Source organism: Macrotis lagotis, chromosome 6 (assembly GCF_037893015.1).
Source record: "Macrotis lagotis isolate mMagLag1 chromosome 6, bilby.v1.9.chrom.fasta, whole genome shotgun sequence".
NCBI classification, from domain to species: domain Eukaryota; kingdom Metazoa; phylum Chordata; class Mammalia; order Peramelemorphia; family Peramelidae; genus Macrotis; species Macrotis lagotis.
The window spans coordinates 36,423,901-36,446,252 of record NC_133663.1 but is presented as its reverse complement, the minus strand read 5'-3'; the positions used below and the strand labels follow the sequence as shown (position 1 = coordinate 36,446,252).

The following is a 22,352-nucleotide window of genomic DNA, read 5'->3' as shown; positions in this document are numbered from 1 at the left end:
AAAAAAAAACACATTTCAAAAGAGCATCTGGGTGGCACAGTCTATAGAATATTGGCTTTGGGGTCAAGAAGATTTGAGTTCCAATTCAGTCTTCCATATTTACCAGCTGTGTGAACCTGAGCAAGTCACTTAAACCAGATAGACAACCCCCCTCAATACACCCTAAAGAACTCAGGTCTTATCTCATAAATAAGAGCTTTCTGGATCTCCCCACTTAGCAATTTTTTCTCTTTTGAAATGATTTTGCATTTCTTTGTATCTGCATTGTTTTGTTTGCTTGGGCACATTCTGTAAGGAGAATGTAAACTCCTAGAAGGCAACAATTCTTTTAGTTCATCTAGACAATCACTGAGCCCCTCACATAGATAAATACTTGATCAATGTTCTTTTTATTGTTGGTGAATTGAAGCAACTTGATCTTTGCAAAGCTGTCCAACAGGGACATAACAATGCCAACTCAATGACATTTTTAATATTTCCCATATTTCCTGAACATGTGGAAGAATCTTTCCCTGGGTATGAGTAGCTCTGCACCAGCATGTACCCACGCAATTCATTCTCTCATGCGTTCCTATCTTTGTCTGCAGAAATACCATTTTGTAATATTCTGTCACAATTGAGGAAAGATCATTTCAATTCTTAACTTCTGTTTAAAAAAGGAATATTTCCTTGACAGTCTCACTTTGGGTAATAATGGGTTCATGAGCTCTACAAAGAAGCTAATAGTAGAAGTGTATCTTTAGAAATGATAATATTTCTGCTACACAATAAGGTGAACCTCTCTAGGTTCTCTCTCTATATATAATTGGTAAGATCTGTAGTTTTGGTAAAGGAAGTCTTTGAGTTTAATTACACACACACACACACACACACACACACACACACACACACACACACACACAAAGAAAAGAAAAAACTATAGTTACCCCCACACTAAAAATCCCAAAGGGTATGTTGCAATAGTCCATCATCTCCCTTGAATGGCTCCAACTATGTTTCATGAGTATAAACATCACGTTCAGAATCATTATGAGTATTTATTTGTTTCTGCTACTGTAATAAGTCATGAAAACATACTGGGCAGCTTTGAATGAAGATATCCTACACCCTTTAACAATAAATCATTTTCACAAGGGAAAAAATATCTCAGAGTGCTTTAAAATTAAAAGCTAGAGCTAAAAGTCTGCATCAATATATTTCTTTTATGCATATACCTTACATACATATACACACAGGTGATTTCACATACATGGAGATAAGGATGAGAATGTGATTTCACTGGTAAAGAGAACCCCCAAGTTGTTCCAAAGACATCAGGAGGCTAAACTATATTGCTTATAAATACATTAGATACAGGATCTATTTAGTTTTTAATTATTTACAGTAAAGAGGTCAAGTGACTTGTCAAAGGTCACACAGCTAAGTAATTATTAAGTATCTAAGGCTGGATTTGAATTCAGGTCCTCCTGACTCCAGGGTGGGTGCTCTATCCACTACACAGCCTAGTTGCCCCTATCCTCATCTATTTAAATCTATGTTAATGGTTATACATGACTCAGTATATATACATATATGAATATATGTATATATTTACTGAAAACAATTACTTGGCTCAGGATAAAGTTCTGGACCTGGAGTCAGGAAGACCTGAGTTCAAATCTAACCTCAGAACTTATTATGTGACCCTGAGCAAGTCACTTTAACTCTGTCTCAATTTACTAAAGAAGGAAATGACAAGTCACCCCAGTATCATTGCTAAGAAAATCCCATGAATTTTTTTATATGGTCCAAAGCATCAGGAAGAGTCTGACATGACTAAATGGCAAAGAATATATTTTTACATACACACATATGTTGGTAGTGACATAACAGGATGAGAGAGAAGGTGGAGACTAGGATATAGTTAAGAAACTAATAAGATAGTGGAAAAGCAAATTCATGAGGGTTTAAGCTAGGGTTGAGATCAGGAGAATGGTAAGATGGGGAATAATTGCAAAACATTAGAAAATGCATCAATTCACTGTTTTCATTCAACAAACACCTATTAAACACATATGTTAGATACTGTACTATGAAATATGGAAATACACAAGAATATGTATATATAAATAGATATATAGATATAAACACAGCCTCTGCATTAAGCTGTTTTATTAAATTTGTTTTACTAGAGATGTATTAAAAATTCTCCATAATTTCAGTTACAAAGCCACATGAGAAGTACTTTGAGCAAAATCAAATCTACTCATTCACATTGTCAGTTGTATTTCAGTTTCCTGGGCATCTGCTAAAGAAGTGCATCAGAAATTCTATCAGCTTCATGAATACAATTGGCCTTTGAAACCCAGAAAACTGAAGAAAAGATAGCTATTTGGTCTCTTGACTTTTTTCTAACTTCATAAGGCATCAGAACCAGAGCACTGTTTTTCAAAGCTAGTGGATAGAGTGTTATCTCAGGAGAGATCACAATATTCTCTATTTCAGTTCCTGTTTTATTTTTACAAATATAAATGCAAATTAAAAATATTTCTAATCACTGAACACTGATCTTTGAAAAGGCAGAACATCTAGCAAGTCAAATTATGTTTTAATTATAAACTTTGTAAAAAAATGTGTTTGAAGATTTTATTTTCATGGCTCATTCATAAATAGAATGGTTTTAATGGATTTCAGCTGTATAGATAATCAATGCAAAATATTGAATAACAGATATAAAGGCTACAGAAAATCAGATTTGGAAGGGAACTCTGAATTCATTACATTCCTGCATGAGAATCCTCCCCAACAGCATGGCCAATGAGTGACCATCTAGCATATCCTTGAAGAAATTCAGTGGGGGGGGGAGGTGGCCAGGAAAGCATCCCATCTGAACCAACCCCCTGCTACTTTGGGAGGGTTCTGAGTTTTAGGGAGCTCTTTAGGTCAATTCTAAACTTGTCTCCATAGTTCCATCTATTGATTCTGGTTCTCCTTCCTCTGGGCCAATCTGACCAAACTCAATCCTCCTTCTATGTGACAGGTCTTTCAACACTTGAAGATGGATAGCCTCCTCTCCACCCCATGCCCAGTCTTGCTCTAGGGGAAATTAAAGTGAGTGTTCTTTATATAGCTGGAGTTCCTTTATATTCAGTACAGTATCTAAGGTTAATGGAAATGTTAGAATATTTTAAATGTTTAATTACTTTTCATTACGAAAGACTTTTTGCAATATAAGGCCATGGAGACCCAATAAACTAAACTCTTTCCTCCCTCCTCCCCTTTGTCCCTCCCTCCCTCCTTTCTTTCTTCCTTCTTTCCGAACCCTTCTGACCTATGTCAACATTTTTAGAGTTCTTAATGATTCTGCTGATCTCCAATCTCACATCTTCAACATCAAGAATGGGATACCTAGCAGACATCTTAAACTCAACATATCTAAAACTAAACCTCTTGTCTTTGCCCTCTAAATCATCCCACTTTCCAAGCTTCTTTATTTAGCTCCGCAAGCTCAGAGCTTAGGTGTTATCCTCAACTTTTCATTATGTCTCACTCCCAAACTCCAATTCCAATCTGCTTCACTCTTGCCACTACCCTACAGGTCCTCATCATCTCATGTCTGGATTATTGTAACATCTTAAAAGTGGGTGTGCCTACACATATCTCCCCTTAATTGAATCCATCAAACTGATTTTTATATATGCAAGTCTGATCATGTCACTCCTCCCCAATCCCCAACAAACTTCAGTGGTTCCCAATAACCATCGAGTTCACATACAAAATCCTTTGTTTGGCATTCAAACTCTTCATAATCCCACAAAACTTCCTTTCTATCCTTTTTTTTTGTAAGGCAAATGGGGTTAAGTGGCTTGCCCAAGGCCACACAGCTGGGTAATTATTAAGTGTCTGAGACTGGATTTGAACCCAGGTACTCCTGACTCCAGGGCGGGTGTTTTATCCACTAGGCCACCTAGCAGCCCCTTTCTATCCTTTTTTATAATTTATCCATACCTCACCAAGTACTTCTTCAAGAGTTACCAAAGTTCCACAAACAAGATACTACATCTCTTGGGCCCAGGCATTTTCTCTGATTATTCCCAAGCCTGGAACTCTTTGCCTTTCTGTCTCTGCCCATCTGGTTTCCTTCAAGTCCAACCAACATTTTAATTTCTACAGGAAGCCTTTTCTTTTCCCCTTAATTCTAGCACCTTCAGTCTGTTAAACACTTTCAACTTATCTTGCATAGAATTTGTATCTATTTGCTTGCACGTTGGGCTCCATGAGGGCAGGGACTATCTTTTGCTTTTCTTTGTCTCCTCAGTGCTTAACATTTTGCTGGACATGTGTCTGACTCTTAATAAATGTTACTGCTTGACTGACTGATAGTTTTCTTTGTTCTTTCCATTTCTCAGTCTTCTGAATATAAAATGGAGAGAGCAATGATGATAGTATCAACAACTGCATTGATGAAGGTATCTTCTGATATCCCCTTCAAAAGAATAAATAAATCTTACTTTTCTCTAAGAGAAAGAATAAAATGGAAATAAAGTCAGGAGATCAAGGAGGGAAATGTTGAATTAGCATTATATGAATTAGCTTTTGCCTCATCCTACATATTAATATGTATTAATGATATATGCATAACTCCACACACACACATACATATGGAAAATGTTGAGTTCTAGTGGAGAAATACTACAAATTTAGTTTTTATTTACTGCCAGATTAATTTTCCAAGAACAAAACTCTGATCATGGCTTTCCTCTAACCCCAAACTATAATGGCTTTCAATTATTTTAATTAAACAAGAGGACGAATGCATGATAAATCTAGAAGATAGGTAGGAGCCAGAATTTGGAAAAAGGGAACATCCAGCTTTGGTTTAAGGACCACCCCCCCAGGAAGGAAGAGGTGTCTCTGCAGGCAGCTGGCTAACTGTTATAGACCTGATAGCCTGTCAAATACCTGATGATGGTTATTTACCCTTCCTCTCCCCCTCAAGTCTTCCCCAGGCTAAGCAAAGGCAAGTTACTTTGACAGATTCTCTTTGGAGTCTCCATCCTGTTTCTTCCTAAATTCACACACCCACATAATTTAATCATGGGTGACAGGATCTGGGGGCTGACATTCTAGCTAGTAATTTGTTTATTTATCTCCAATAAATGATCTGGATCAGATTCTATGATGCCAAGAGAGAACAATTTCTCTCTTGCAAGAAAAGGTAGGTGGAGAGGATGAGAATCACACTTTCCAAACAGCTGCAATTTTTGTTGTCCTTCAGCCACTTTGTACTATAGTCACCCATTGTCACTGGTTCAATGATGGATTACACCTTTTGGCATCCACACAGAGCCTCATTTGTTACTTTCTTTGGATTCTATGTATTACATCAAAAAGACAAATGTCAGGCTAAATCTGAACGTTTTTGAAAAAAACAAAACTCCTACTATAAGAAAATTCAGTAACAGAAGAAACAAACAATTCAACAGGCACTCAGCCACAAGGTTCTCTGAATAAAGTTCACAATCTCTGATTTGAGTTCAAAGGGCTTCCTCCTACGAAGGAGAGATTCAAAAAACAGAAGAGATGGACGGGACCACACAGGAGGATTGTTTCATTTTGTTTTCTCATCACAAAAGAGAGTTCATTATGAAGTAAGCTGGAAAGTGATTCATATAATGCAAAAAGCATGAATAAAATATATTTTATGCATAAAATAAAGTGCTCAGGTAATATAAATATGAAAGGCCTTTAGCTTATCTTCTTTATAGAAGTGTATTAAATAACTCCAGTTATTGAAAATTTTGTCAGTGAGTCAAACCTGCCTTCAGAAATAAGGAGGCAATGGTTAATAATTCAAAATAATGGAGATATACACAGAGGGAAGGTAATTAATATTGACAAGCTATATAATCTTGAACAAGTCATTTCCCCAATCTCTAATAGAGTTACCACCAGGGACTGTGGTAAGGGCAGGAAGAGGAGGGAGAGAGTACTTCATCTATGCCTTACCTCTGATGGCTAGGATTGAGCACATATACCCAGTAAATGGTTAGTATGTACCACTTGTCTACATCAACCCTTCACAATCAGAGGTGTGGCACTTCCTCTGCCCCTCACTGCAAACCCCTGGTTTCTAAGTCTACAAAATGAAAATTTTGCAGTAGGTGGTATATTGGGTCTCTTTTTGGTCTAAAAGGCTATATTTTGGAATAAATGTGATTTTCCTTGCTGAAATAAGTTTATCTTTCAAAGAAAATTTTAACTATCTAGCAGAGTCAGACAAGACATAAAAATATACTTTCCCCTTCTGAAGCACCATAACTGTCACAAAATAAAATGAAGTTTTAAAAATGGCCCGGATAATTAATAGATCATCTTACTTCACACTTACCTTCGCAATGGTTTCATGAAGGTTGAAAAAAGGATCCAATTCTTCAATTTCTGCAGGCCGTACAGGGAAAAGGGCCTCAGAGAGAAAGCTTGGACCCTGTGACAAATCAGAAGAGAAGTCTTTAAGACTTTGCATTGATTTTTTTTCTTCAAATGTGTATTGGATTTCCTTTAAAGTTTAAAAAAACTCAGTATTTTAAGACTTTTTTGGCTGCTTTTAGAACATCATTTTACTAATCTAAATAACCCATTAAACTTCTCTTCAAAAGACAGAAAGTGTGAAATTCTTGATGTTTTACAGTGACTTGTTGGCCAAGAAGTTGGTTTGATGGCACCCTTTTCTTGGCCAGAGGCTATCATCCTTGACAGTTGCCCTTTTTTCCAAGCAAAGTTGTGGATGCAGTGTTTGCTACCTTTGGTTCAAGGACAATTGCCAAGCTTTCACATGTCTCCTAAATCTATAATATATTAGGGTTTAAGGACTGAAAAAGCAAGAATGGAAAGATAGGCTGACTACAAAATACTCAAGTGGGAGAAAAAATTAAATTCAATTCTGACTACTGTCAAAATCAACTTGAAACAAGAAGTAAAAAGAAACTTTGGTGGATTTATTTTTATCCTGAGCCAGCAAATGACTTGATACATTGATGCCCAAAGGAACCACACTCCAGCAGATCACCCATGAATATTAAGATGGAAAATAATGGATTAGTGAGAGGACAAATAAATTATTTTATGCTTAATGAGATGGACCAAGAATCAAAGTATCCCTATAGACTGAAGAAGAAAAAAGTACAAAAAGAAAAAAAAACCAAAGCTGCAGATTGCAACTCTCAGCAACCCAGGGAATTATTATTATTGAACAATAATCAATGATGAGTGCTTTTTTTAAGAAACCATTTTATTTCTCAGTAGGGATCACATACTATTAGAGTTGGAAAAAAAATAGAGGTCTTATCTAATTCCCTTACTTTATATATGATAATATGAGTAGAAAGATTAATTGATGTGTCCAAGGTTACACAATTCTAGTTCCTGGGAAGAGCCAAGACTTGCCAGTTTTCCTTAATAAATAGATGACCCTCATTTTTTAAGTAGGAGCATACATTTTTAATGCAACAATTAACTGAATTAAATGCATTTAAAAGTTTGTTCTCAGAAAAATAAAAAAAGCTAAAAAGATGAATGTAGTGTGTCATGCTTACTCCACCCTCAGACAGCTGGTTGACTTTTCGTGAGTGGCCTCCTCTTCTACATTATGACACCTACCCTACTCCTTGCCACAAGATGACTAGAAGGAATAAATTTATGTGAAAATGATGTATAAGCTCGAGGTACTATAGAAACCAATAAAATGCAAAATCCTTGAAGGCAGGGACTATCTTCATTTTTTGCTTCTCTCTCTGCCTCGCACCAACACAGTGCTAACTCAATGGGAGATACTTAATCTTTACTAATTAAATTGAACTAAATAAATGAAAAGAATTGAAAATAATTGTCACCTTTCTTTTTAACCATCAACAACAGGATCATAGACTTTTAGATTTAAAAAGGACCTTTGAAGAGATCGAGCTCAGTCCTCCCACCCTGACTGACAAAGGAACTAAATTTCAGAAATGACAGATGTAGCATTTAACCGCTAGTCTTCTGATGAAGTATATCAGAATGGATAAAAAACATGCCTTAAAGTAAGGAGGACCTGGGTTCAAATACCATATCTGACAGATACTAACTGTGTGACTTCACTGATCTTTAAGTATTCTAGGTATCTCTTTAAGACTATGAGTGGTTATAGCAAGTCATGAGTTTTATCACTCAGAAATTCCCCATTCCAGTGAAATCCCAAATCTAAGAACAATCCCTATCTTTATCTTCTGATAACAAAATCAATTTTATATGTGTGTATCTGTGGATCTCCTGACAGTTTACTTAAATTTCCTTTTTCATTTTCCAAATGACAAATCAAAACCAGGCCCAATCTTGAAGGATTTGCTGGATACAATGAAAGGTTTATCTCCTCCTCTTCAGTTATCATCTTTCTGGAATATTCTAGTTGTAGTATCACATTTGCAAAGTTTAATATTGCTGATTCTTCCATTTATTACTAGCGTATTGAAGTCATTTTGTTGCTATTAACTTTGTGAGTCCTCTTACTTGTGTCCTGAGAAACATAGCAGTGATGAGGCAGTTTAGCACCCTAGTCCTGCTCTATGCCAGGAAGGCTCTCAGCTGAGTCCATCTCCAAGACTGTAGGGCTGTGACCTTAATCCATCAATCAATCAAGAAGTATTTCAAAAATAAATAACTCTAACAATGTGTTATTGCTATTAAATCAACATGTAAATAGAGGGAAAAAGGACAAGAAAACCATCATAATAAAATGCAGTCAAATCTCTGAAAGACTAAGCTTCACTGATGAAATAAAAGAAGGCAACTCCTTACTTCTGTAAAGGTGGGGAGGCTATGTGAATGGAACAGTACTTATATTCACAGACTTTTTTCATTTATTGGTTATTTTTATAGATCATTATTTTTGTTATAATAGAGAGATTCCTTGGAGGAATGAGAGAATAATGTGCATAAATATACATTTATATGTATTAATATATCATTATACTATATCACATATTCATGTATGATATAATATATAATAAATATATATTATAAATATGAATATAATGGATAACAAAAAAATTTTACTTTAAAAAAAGGGTATCAGGGTGGCTGGGTGGCTAGGTGGCGCAGTGGTGCAGTGGATAAAGCACCGGCCCTAGATTCAGGAGTACCTGGGTTCAAATCCGGTCTCAGACACTTAATAATTAACTAGCCGTGTGGCCTCCGGCAAGCCACTTAACCCCATTGCCTTGAAAAAACCTAAAAAAAAAGGCATCAAACTTTTTTAATAGAATGACTCATTTTTTTTATTTCCATGATCATATATATCCATTATATCATTAAATTTTCTCAAAAAACAGGTAGGGAAACTGAGGCTCAGAAAGCTTATGTTTTCTTTAAATTCATCTAATTTCTCTGTTTACATCATTAGATTGTTATTTAAAAAACTTCCTTATAAATCTAAAATGCATGTCATAGATATGAATTACTATTGCTATTTTTCATCTTCAAGGTCTACAATATGACCAACTGCTGATTAACACGGGACTAGACCCAAGTTGTATTGATTTTCTGTTAGCTCTTCCCCTACAACTGGCTAATGAAGAAGACTGGGTGATTGAGTTATACTCTCAGCAGTTGCTTTGTACATCCTAGTGGATGCTCAACTCGTGGCCCAGAAATTAAGCGCTGATTGTCACTCCATTGGTTTTCTATGGAAATGTGGGTATGATGGATATTGGAAGAGGAAGCAGGTCTATACCCCTGATCTCTTTTCTGTCGTGATTGAATCTCTTTAGTAATCATCTCCAATGAAGATTTACAGGAGGTGTTTTCAGGTGAAGTTCTATGCTCTCCTGTCCTCTTTGCTCTCCTTTCCATCTACACATATGCTCCTTTTATAAACACCCAGCTTTGGAATTTACTGAAATGTAAACACATGTGGTTTGCTCCCTAATTATTTCCCATTTTAATGATGGTATTTACCTATCTCAGTGGTTTGCACCTGTTTTCTTGAGTGGATGAATGCACACCAAGCCTGGGGTTCTGCAAAATCTATCATGGGAGTTGATGGATAGATAGGCACCAAATTTCCTGAAATTGTTTCTCTCCATTAATTAGAAACCAGAATAAAGATATATAGATTGTTAGATGATCATCTTATACATTTCCTCTTTATAGACAAATAAACTGAGACCACAGAGATCAAATGTCTTGAAAAAGACCATATAATCTTAGATATATCCCTGGAGAGTTCCACAGAGGTTGGTGAGTCAACCACTTATTTTTCATATGATGAAACTGAGTCTCAGAGGAACTACTTAAATGTCATAGGTAGGATCTGAACTTAAGTGCAGTGGAATAGCAGGAATATCCATACAGGCCTCTTGATTCTGAAATGATGATGATGGTGGTGGTGGCGTTGATAACTGGTGGTGAAGACATTAATGTTAACAGAATAATTTTTGGTTTTCAAGAGAGAAAGTAATGGTTAGATAACCGACATTTGAGTCAGGAAGACGTGACAAGTAATCTCTGTGATCCAGGAGAAGTCCCTTAATCTCTCAGTGATAAAGGAAATTCTCTGAGTAGTAGAAGAGTTAGATAACACAGTAGACAGAGCAAAAGGACTGTAGTCAAAATGATCCAAGTTCAAATCTGATTTCAGATATGTTCTGTATGACCCTAGGTAGGTTACTTAATCTGTTTGCCTCAGGTTCCTCCTTTAAAAAATGAGCTGGAGAAAAAAAATGTATCTAAACAAATCACCAAACAAGGTCCCAAAGAGTTGAACAGGACTGAAATGACTCCACAACAATAATCATAAAGCAGAGCATTTGATGATATTCATGAGTAGATGCAGTTTCCTTAATAGCAAAATACAGATTCTGTCTACCCTCTCTACTCCCTGACCATACTCCCACCATCCCCCCAAAATAGTTTTTCTAAAATGCAACAGAGAATAAATTTCTACTAAAACTTCAGGTAAGACCATTAAAGTAACCCCTTTTCAGTCATAATACACTTCAAGAATGATTTCATAGTCTGCATTTATCTGTATTTATTTAGCTGGAAGTGGCTTGCCAAGTCCTATCATCTCATTTTGGCAGGAACAAGGCTGCTAATTCCTGGTCCATGGTTGTGACCATAAGGCCATTAACCAGGGATAAACAAAACATTGGGAGGGGGATGAGGAGGAAAGACAATTAGTGGTCCCTTTTAAGGAAGAACCAAAAAGCCCAATAACAAAGCATAATGTTTCACTTTATCCTGGATTTAGATCAGTCAACTAAACTAGTTCACCACCACACTAATTGTTTTTCACATTTTTTTTCTGCTCATAAAAGTTTGTTTAGTTCCAATCTTGAGGTTAAAACTTTCTTACCCCTTCCATTTAGTTTCCCATTGGAAAAGCTATTTGGCTTTGATCTGTCACAGACAATTCCTTCCCAACAGTGAGTAGAGCATGACCCTTCCTCCTGAATGCTTTTCAAAGCTGTAGTCAGAAACTCCCAGATTAGACAAAAGAAAATGGAGTTCAGATCCTGTGTTCACTCGCTCCTAGGCTCTTTACTTCATCTGGAGAAGAGAATGCCCATCCAGCCTCAAATTCCATGTTTGGAATGAAAATGCCCAAAGGTTAGGATGTTACAGCAACATGTCTCTTGTGGGATGGACTATGTTAATTATGATCATGACCTTGGAAATGAATCTTCCCTAACTGTAATCAGAGCAACCAACTAGAGGCTAGGAGTAGGTAGTAGAAAAATAGACTTTTATGTAAAGGAAAGAAGAGTCTATTATTTTCCCAATCCTTTTTTGCATTTCAGTTTTTAGAACCCAGAAAAAAATATGATATCCAAGGTACTGCTATTGCTCATAATGATTTGCCATCTACTTCAAGTCTCTCCTTTTTAAGGAAAGCAAGGTTCAGAGAAGGGATGGAATTGTCCAAGGTCACCTGATTTCTGATTCCCAGTTTACCATTCTTCCTAATAGACCATATCATCCCTATACTTGGAATGTAAATTCTTTGACTGCAGGGACTGTTTTATTGTTGTCTTTGCCTAACAAAGCGTCTGATTCAGAGTGGGTGCAGCATAGTTAGCATTTATATAATCCTTTTTAAGGTTTACAAAGCTTTTTACTTGTCCTAAAACACTTGATCCTCACAGTAAACATTCAAGGTAGATGTCTTTATTATCCTCTTTTGACAGTTGAGGAACTGAGGCAGAGAAAGATTATGGGACTTGACAAGGGTTACAAAGGTAGCTTTTGAACTTAGGTCTTCCTCTCTTCAAGTCTTCCTCTTAAACAAATTAATCCTAGAAAAGGAGCATGAGAACAAGGAAAGAACATCAAATTTGGGGTTAAGAGCCAGATTTAAACTCCAACTCTACTGTTTACTAGTTGAATGATTTTGCACAAGTCACTTAATATCATGGAACTTTGTTTTACTTACCTATAAAATGGAAATAATAATAATAGTAGCCAATTCACAGACTTATTAAGGATATCAAGTGAGATAATGCAGTAAAAGGATTTTTGTAAATTACAAAATGATATCAAAAATTGGGCTTTTTGAAATAAAAATGATGTTGTAGAGAGCTGGATTTGTATGGGCCCTCCTTCTGCTATTTACTTTCTATGAGACTGAGCAAGTCAATTAAGCCTTTTGGAGCCTCATTTGGAGATGGTGGTATAGCTGGGGAACTCTGGTCACAGAGCTGTTCTCCATTTCTTTTTGGTCAGACACTTGGGGCAAAAGAAGGCTTAGCTAATAGGAAAATAGAATGCTGTCTTGGTCACTCTTTGGGTACCACCCCTTTGGTATGCTCATTGGAGAACACCTGGAGCCAATGCTAAATCATTCCTCAAGCACCACCCTTGTCCTCACTGGAAAGTTGGGCTTCCACCCAGGAGGATCTCTCTTTCCTTCTGGACTCCCAGTTAGTTGAAACACTCTCAATCTCTCTCTCTCTCTCTCTCTCTCTCTCTCTAGTTTTTGCAAGGCAAATGGTGTTAAGTGGCTTTCCCAAGGCCACACAGCTAGGTAATTATTAAATGTCTGAGACCAGATCTGAACTCAGAACTCAGGTACTCCTTACTCCAGGGCCGGTGCTCTATCCACTGCACCACCTAGCTGCCCCTCTTCTTTTCTTTAAGTTTCTTTTCTCTCTTTTAACTTGATTACTTTCTAGGTGTGTAACTACCAATATATGGTTCCAGCTTCATGTAGATTTAAGTTTCTTTTCTTTCCTTTTTTCTTTTTAAGTACGTCAACCTTTTTTTAAACCTCAACTCCTACTTATGAACCACTCCTTTAAGAAACTCACTACCTTGCCACTTCTCCAGAGAACTTAACCAGTGCACTTTTTGTAGTCACATTGAACTTTTTGGAGTGACTTGTAAACTTTGGAGCAAGCTATGAATTAAAGTTTATACCTTTTCTTACCCTCCTCAGTCAGAGATAGATGAGTTCTTCACCCTAAAATGAATCTGATCTTTAAGCCCCTTTCCTGAAACCCATTTCCTCCCATATCCAAAGTGTCACTTCTTCCTTCCCAGTGTGGTTTTGAAGATTAGTTGAGCTAATGTATGGAAAATCCATGATGGCAGTTTTATTTTCATCATAGACACTAATTTCATTTATAGGTGTTATATAGAATGGCATAAGGTGTTGAATTAGTGGTACAATAGCCCAGTTCCTGTTGCTTTCTACTCAGTTCTCTTGGGTCTCCAGTGGTTGCAAAGTAAACTGGGGTTAGGAGAAGGGGAATGTCATTATGAGCAAATAGCATATTTTATGTAGATAAAAAATTCAGTCTTATAGTTTATTATTGGTTAAAACTAAACATGTTAATTCAAACAATTTTGTTAATACCAACAGAGATAACTGAAAACTTGACTGGAGTCTTCCAAGTTTCCACAAATAAAATCATTTATTCCATAAAATAGCTCCTCATTTTGCCTGTTAGTCAAGTAATACATGATGAGACTTGGGGGAAACTTAAGAGCCTGCCTAATATTTAAAGACACCTCTTCCATTAATTCAGTCATGAACAAGGAAAGAAATATTCCAGAGTTTTTTAAAAGTTTACAAAATACATTATTTACATAGGTACTTAAGAGCAGCAAATTGGGTTCAAGAACCTGGATTCAAATTCCAACTGTGACAATTGTTATCTGTGTGACTTTTGGCAATTTATTTTTTTACCAAGGATCTCAGTTTCCTCAACTCCAAAAGAAGTGGACAAGATAAGATATGGATGTTCTAAAACTATGATCCAGGGGTGGCTAGGTGGCGCGGTGGATAAGCGGATAAGCACCGGCCCTGGAGTCAGGAGTACCTGGGTCCAAATCCGGTCTCAGACACTTAATAATGACCTAGCTGTGTGGCCTTGGGCAAGCCACTTAACTCCATTTGCCTTGCAAAAAACCTAAAAAATAAACAAACTATGATCCACTTCCTAAAAAGTATGAAGCATCAAAATGTTCATGATAAACCATAGATCCCAATTGGCAAAAGCAAAAGTGTAAGACATTGGAAAAAACACTGACTTTACAATTGAAGGTTCTGGGTTTGAATCCTTGCTCAGCCTTATCATTATCATTATCAATATTTTTGAACTGTTGATAATGAAAGCTAGCATTCATATTGTACTTTGAAAAGATCAAGCTTTACAAATGCTTCACAAATACTATCTTATTAATCTTACCAACATCCTTCAAAGTTATTTAGTTTATCATTCTAATTTTAGAGAGAAAAAAGCTATGTAAATTACCTCTCTCAACCTCAGTTTCCTCATCTACAAAATGACAGTCATAGAATTTTAAGTACAGAGCCCAAAGGGACCAGTAAGGTCATACAGTCCAATTTCCTCACTTTAGATAGTTAGCTAGGTGGAACCACTAAAGCAATAAGACTTGGCAATAAGGAAGTCCTGAGTTCAAATTTTGCTCAGATGCTCCCTGGTTGAGTGGCCCCAGAAGTCATTTATGTGCTATGTATCTTGGTTAAAACTGGAAATTGTAACAATCTATTTCAATAGACAATAGAATTAATTAATATACAAAATATATTAATTCTAATATATAAATGCTTTTTGGCATCATTATCATCTTCCTTACCATTATTAAAGAAAAAAGTGAGGTAGAGATCAAATGCCTTGCCCAAGTTCACAAAGGAAATGAGTAGTAAATCAGAATTTAAATTAAAGACCTTGCCTGCCACTCTGGATAGTATAAGAATTTTTAATAAAATGCTAAATGAAGGATTAGACTGGTACAAGTACAACTATCAGATATTGAATGGGAAAGAATGTGGGAGATCATCTAGTTTTCTAATTAACTGGTAATGAGTAGACTTTTCATTTCTCCTTGGAAAACACTAAAAAAATGTTCAACCTTAGATGCTTGATATATTAATAAACCACAAGCCCTGGAATCACATTGATGAAGATTTAAAACCTTTTGTCCCCCTAACTTTCAGTTTAGTCCATTGTCTCTGACCTCTAAGATATGACTCTCATCTCCTGTCTTTGCCCCAGAACTATGGCACCAAACCAAGGTCACTTGAGACTTAGACAAATCAGCAGTGGGAAGAATCCTTGATTCATCATGTCTTTTCTCATTCTTTGGGGGAATTAACATGAAATGAGCAGCAAAAACTCCAAAAGAAAAAGGCCTTCAGAAAAATAGGGTCCTCATGGGAAGGCTTTGAATAAATTTAGCAATGGCATTTTTCCCATTTTTGGAGAGTATTTGCCTCCAGGAAAGCTTTCTGAAGAACATCATAGCACTGACCTGCAGTCATACTTTTCTCAGGGTTGCATCTAATCAACTGTAAAAGCAATGAGTGAGAGTAGAGGAGTCTAAACATCAGGTTAAGAAAGGAACAAATTCCTTATTCAGATCCTGGTGGGGATGTTGGAGGCTTTCAATGACCTTTTAACCAGGCGTATGATGGAAATTCCATTCAAAGCCTTCACCTGACATTCATTTGCTACCTTTAAAAACACTGGAGAAAACCAATCCTAGAATATTAGCTGGGCTGGAAAATTGTGATTCATTTTATTGATATCTCAGTCCTTTCTTAAAGGTTCAGCCTATGACTGAAGTAGTATTATAAGCTGAAGAAAACAAAACCGAAACCTCCAATCACTTAACTTTGTCCTCCAAATTGCTCCTAGCAACCTCTTCCTATGTGCAAAAAGTTGTGCAAAAACATGTAACAATACATAAATGACTTCAGATTTATGGGGTCGGAATTCCATGACCAAAATATTTTTTTCTTACCCCTTAGCAACAACCAATTTTTCTAGACCTCTCTATATGCATTATCTCTCAGAAGAATATAAGAATATAAGTCTAAACTACCTGAAGACAGTCTCACTTAAATGCAATTCACCTGCAAGACATTACCCTTTAGTAAAGGAAGGAGATAAGCAATAGCAACAATAGCTTGAAGAGGGGGGTAATCTTAAATTTTGCCATTGTAAGATCAATGCCTAGGGGACAATCTGGTACATGGTGGACACAATAAAGGTTTGTTAAATGGAATATGTCAGACAACGTTGTTTTATTCATCCCCATTCATCCCCAACAATGCCTGACTCTTCATGGATTGTATTATCCATAAGGTTTTCATGGCAAAGATACCAAATTTGCAATTTTCTTCTCCAGCTCATTTCAAAATAAGGAAATTGAGGCAAACAAGTTTAAGTGATTTGCCCAAGGTCACACAGCTAGTAAGTATCTCTGAGGTCAGATTTGAACTAGGGTTTTCCTGACTCTAGGCTTGGTTCTCTATCCCCTGAGGGATCTAGTTGCTTTGGCATATAGTAGGAGCTTAATAAATGCTTGCTGATTGATTGAGAGACATGGAGATTCCTGAAAACTACAAAATACTAAACACTATTTTCCTTCAAATTTGAGTCTAGGTCTTTTTTTATTCATTCATATTTAAAGTGATTTATGAAGTCAAATACATACAATATTTCATCAAGCAAAAAATGCTGTCAAATGAATAAAAGCATATTAAAACAAAGAATCATTATGTTGGAACCCCCTGCCCACTTTAAGAGCTTAGATATAGAGAGGGAAGGGACTTTAGAGGTCACAGAATTTTTAAGATCATTTTATAGATGAGGCACTGAGGTCTAGGGAAGTTAAGATTAAGTTATACAGGGGCAGCTAGGTGGCACAGTGGATAGAACACTGACCCTGGAGTCAGGAGGACCTGAATTCAAATGTGACCTCAGACACTCAATAAATGCCCAGCCATGCAAACTTGGACAAGTCACTTAACCCCATTGCCTAGCAAAAACCTAAAAAAAAAAAAGATTAAGTTATACAATTTTTAAGTGTCAGAGGCAGAATTTAAAGCCAGTTCTTTTGACTCCAAATTTTTCTACTTTGGTCATACTAAAATAGGTTTTATTTTTATTATTTTATTTTGCAGTTGTTTCTCTCTCTCTCTCTCTCTCTCTCTCTCTCTCTCTATATATATATATATATATATATATATATATATATATATACATACATATAAAATCAAGAGGATGTGTGTTTCTTCATGAAGTTATTTGAACAAACACATATAAGGGCCAAATACATCTTCATTTGGGTTCTAATTACAGTCTTCCCTTTTCATTCTAAAATTACTAGCTATCTTAATTGTCCTTTGAACCCCTTTGGAATGACCAATATGATAAAGACACTGCTGTTTTACCTTTCTGAGAATGGTACACTTCTTTTTATTTTTAAGGTTTTTTTTTCTTTTTTGCAAGGCAAACGGGGTTAAGTGGCTTGCCCAAGGCCACACGGCTAGGTAATTATTAAATGTCTGAGATCGGATTTGAACCCAGGTACTCCTGACTCCAGGGCCAGTGCTTTATCTACTGTGCCACCTAGCCACCCCAAATGGTACACTTCTGATTCAAATTTGAGCATTAAAATTTTGATCTTAAAACAAATTGCCTCCTTTTTCTTTTTAATTGGGACTCAACTTCTTTCATCCCTTAGATCTCTAGATAGTAATCAATTGATTTATGAATCAACCAAAAGAGGACTCAAATTGTAAAAAAAAATCAATGCTTTTAATTTTGTATTATTTGTTATATATATTATATATTTATATTATTGTTTGCCTTTATTTTTAAAATGGAAGATTAGAGGTATTTCTGATGCATTTTCTTGTTTGTCATGATTTTAATGCGCTACCAAATAATAGTTAAAAAATTATATTTTTAGTTTGAGGGAAAAATTTGGAGTAATTTACAGAGTCAAAAAATTTCCTGAATGCAATCTACTTCATTCTCTTCCCTCTTTTTACTTCTGTGGCCAACTTTTTGCCCATTTTCACTGTTGTCTCAAGACACACATATGGATAAGCAAACTCTACAGGCTTTCCACATGACTTCCTGTAGTAGTCATTTCATTTAATTTCATTCTTTATCCAACTGGTACTTCTTGTATGGATGGTAGATCAAGCAAAATTTGTTTTCCCTTTTTAAATATTTTGTTGTTTTAAGGACATTACATCTGAATTTCAATGTCCAGATCATTACCTCATGCTGTCTTATTTCTAAATAATCCCAATGAAGTCAAGAGCTTTTAAATATACCATTGCATCTGTTGAATGTGATTCCCAAAGCTAACAGGTCAGAAGTGTAAGACAACATTAAATCCTGCTTTTACAGTTATGAGGACCAAGTTGGACCTGTAGGTACAAGAATCTCTGTTACTAAGGTCAAATCCTAAAAGGATTACTGCAAAAACAAAAAGGTTAGGGCTCTGCTTCTTCTGTCTGTTCTTGGGTGGTATTCAGAGTCTACTCTAATTCTCTTTCTGAAAAAAGTTACCTATGTCAGAAAATATTCTTTAATGTAAAAGTGATCAGATAAGACCCCACAAACTACTTTTTCAATCCAGAGGAGATGACCAAAAAGAATGTGGTTGAATAAGTAAGTCTGACCTGTTCTAGTTTATAAGACAACTGAAGATTTCTGTTTTCAAAGCAACTACAGAACGACTCCTTTGGCTATTGGTTTCAGTGGTCCATCCAATATATACCCTTTGCTTATAGTCCCTGCTGGTTTTCTAGAGATTCCAAGGGAATCTAAGACCTTTGAATTAAAAATAATATTTTCTTCTTCTGGTTGAAGTGATCACACAAAACTTACCTTCAAGTGTTTAAACTTTCATAACTCAAACTAGTAAGTTTAGGCTCAGATCTATCTAATGCTCAATTGACTGGTATAGTTATTCTAGTAAGATACTGACCCTTCTTTTGGCTTCAACCATCTCTTGGGTCCAATACAATTGAGCTGCACCCAGTGTTGGGGCCTTATACAGGGCATCAACTAAAGAAGATGGCACAGAACATATATATGCAAATATGTTCAAACATACATAGATAAAAAATTACAAATAGACATATAAATATATGAAATATACATTATAATAATTATACATTATAATAGATGGTATACAATGTGCAATATAATGTATATGTTACAAGATATATGTAAGGTTTATTGTATTTATGCATTCACATGTACATACATGTATAAAATATATGTGTGTGTATGTATTTATCTGTCCTAAGATCATCACTCCTTCAGTATCTTCAGCTTAGTAACATCTCTGCTCTTATTAACTCTTTGACTTATATCTCTGAACTCTAACTTTCTTGGAATACTGTATGTAATCATGGAGTTGGGAAAAACTTGGATTCAGATCTCACATCTGACACTGAGTAATTGTGTGTCTTTTTATCAGATAGTCAACCTGTCCAAATCTCTTGAGCTTTCCCTCATGGCCAAAAGTGAGGATATAATATTCAATATTCCCAGAGTTGTGGTGAGGCTCAAATAAGAGGATAGACATCAAGTACTATAGAAACATAGCTTATTATTATATTTAGATTCAGTCTATCCATTCTCCAGTCAATCAATGTGATACATTGTGCTGAATGAATGACAATACTGAATGCTAAGGTTTTTACCCCAAAGAATGACAATATCTTTCCTTCTTCTTTCTCTTCACAAAGGTTATTCTATCACCCATCTCTAAGTGGCCATAGCCCGTTTATCTGCAATGTTCTGCCTCCTCAACTGGCCTCTCAGAGTACCTCTTCTTCCTTTAAGACTCAGATAAGGTATACACTTCTACATGAAAGCTTTTCTGATTCTATTCTTAGCTACTGCTTGAACTTTTCAGATTAACTTGCACGTATTTTGTATATATATTGTCTCTCTTCATTAGAATGTAAGTTTGATGAGGTCAGGGACTATTTTTTCTTTTGTCTTTGTTTCTCTGTTTTAGGACAATGCCTATCACATAATTCATGTTGAATAATATCCATGAAATGAAAAATTCTCCCTAGCATAGAAGCTTGTTCTACAGAAGGAACTTCTGGAAGGGGACAAGAAATATTCTAAGAAGGGCTAAGGAGATGATTAAAAGAAAGCTAAGGGAATAAAAAGACATTTTTACCCTTCTGGCAATAATATTCTCTATCACTAACCAGAGTTGCAAATAAAATTTAGTTAGAGTAAACATCAAAATCGATCTCTTTCTGTGAGCTATGGTAATCTGCAGTAACAGACTTTTGATAATCCATGTACAAAAAAGAAATTTCACTAAGCCTAACCCAATTCAGTAAAAAAAACACCAACTTACATTAGTTCTTATAGCTAGGGAAGAATCACTCTTCTTTAATAATCACAATATTAACCCACAGTTCCATGAAACTTGGAGTTTACAATACATTTTCTTTACAACATTCTGAGGAAAGCGATGGCAAGTATTATCCCCATTTTACAGTTGGGGAATCATCTGGAGGGAGATTAAATCACTGACTTGCCCACAACCTGCCACTAGTAATTTTTAGGGCTGGGATACTGACATACAACATAATGGATTATTTGAATAGATTATTATTGTTTGCAGACAAATCCTCTCATACCTGATTTACAATGAAAGGAGGAGGAAAAAAACCAATGTGCCAATGTCTACAGTGATGTAAATGAGAAAATATACAAAAAAAGAGCTTGAATTATGATGAATTTCAATGAACAAAATAGCTTAGAGAACTGAGGAGGAAATATGCTTTCTTCTTTCCTGTACAAAGATGAGAACTGTTGGCATGGAAAGGGATATACAGAGAGTTCGAACTGCTCTTTCAGGTGGTGGTGGTCAATTTCTTGGGAGTTCTAAGCCTTACTCTTTCTTACAAAAGAAACATTTCAATTGGTGGGTTTAACAGGAGTTGGGATATTATGTATGGGGGACAGCAATTAAGTTAGTATGGCTGGGACATGTAGCAAATGAAGTAGAGTAACACAATAAGTCTGGAGAGGTGGACTAAGGTCAGAATTAGAAGGCTTTATCAAATAAAATAACTTTTTATTTTATTCTATAGTCTGCAAAGGTCAGAAACTTCTTGAGTAGAGGAGTGATACAGATAGATGAGTACTTTAGCAATATCCATTTTTAATCTGTTTGGAAGATGAATTGCAGAGGAAATAAAATGGATCAAGGAGATGAATTAAGTAAGATGGAATAACAACCTATTCTGCTGGTTGTTTGAATAGAGAGGAGAAGACAGGTGAGATAAATGAAGGTAGAATCACTAATAACTTAGCAACTGACTAGACATTCTCTTCTCTCTGTATTTCTTGATATTTTTATCTCCTGGTTCTTCTACTTGCCTGAAAACTTCTCAGTCTCTTTTGCTGGTTCATCATTGATATTACACCCCTTAACTATGGGCGTTCCACAAAATTTTATCTTTGTTCCTCTTGTTCCTCTACACTTCTAGTAACCTCATTGGCTCCCATGAGTTTAACAACCATCTTAATGGCTTCTGGATAGCCACTTTCTCATTCCTGAGTTTCAGTCCTCCATCACCTCTTGGGCCTCTTGGGAATTTCAAACTGAATGTTTTGGAGGTATCTCAAACTCAACAGATCCAGAACTGAAGTTATTACTTTTCCCTTTAAATCCTCTCCTATACTTAAATTCTCTATGACTTTCTAGGACCCCATAGCACCTTGATTCCACTCTTCCAGGCTTGTTACCTTTGCATTAGCTTCCACTTTTCCCTTTTCCTCACCTTGTATATTCAATTACTTGCCAAATTTTATAGTTCTACCTCCATAACATTTATTCCATCAAATTCCCTTTCTCAACAAAAGAGTTCAGTCTCTTATCACCTCTCACTTAGATTATTATGATAGTCTAATAATTGAACTCTCTGACTCAAGTCTTTCCCCATTTTTCATCTAACACATTACTGTTAAAGCGATTTTCCTTAAACACAGATCTTGCCACATGACCTCTCTATTCCCCGTGACACTTGT

General features: G+C 35.9%; 1 protein-coding gene across 14 annotated transcripts in view; it reads right to left on the bottom strand.

Moving 5' to 3' along the window:
- The window catches only part of NAALADL2 (N-acetylated alpha-linked acidic dipeptidase like 2), a 1,546,126-nt gene that overhangs the window by 175,412 nt on the left and 1,348,362 nt on the right, over positions 1-22,352 (bottom strand). For all 14 annotated transcript variants that reach the window (XM_074190946.1, XM_074190945.1, XM_074190943.1 and 11 more), the window contains one exon: positions 6,371-6,466. In XM_074190946.1, coding sequence (XP_074047047.1) covers positions 6,371-6,466 — 96 coding nt within the window. The remainder of the gene's footprint in view (positions 1-6,370; positions 6,467-22,352) is intronic.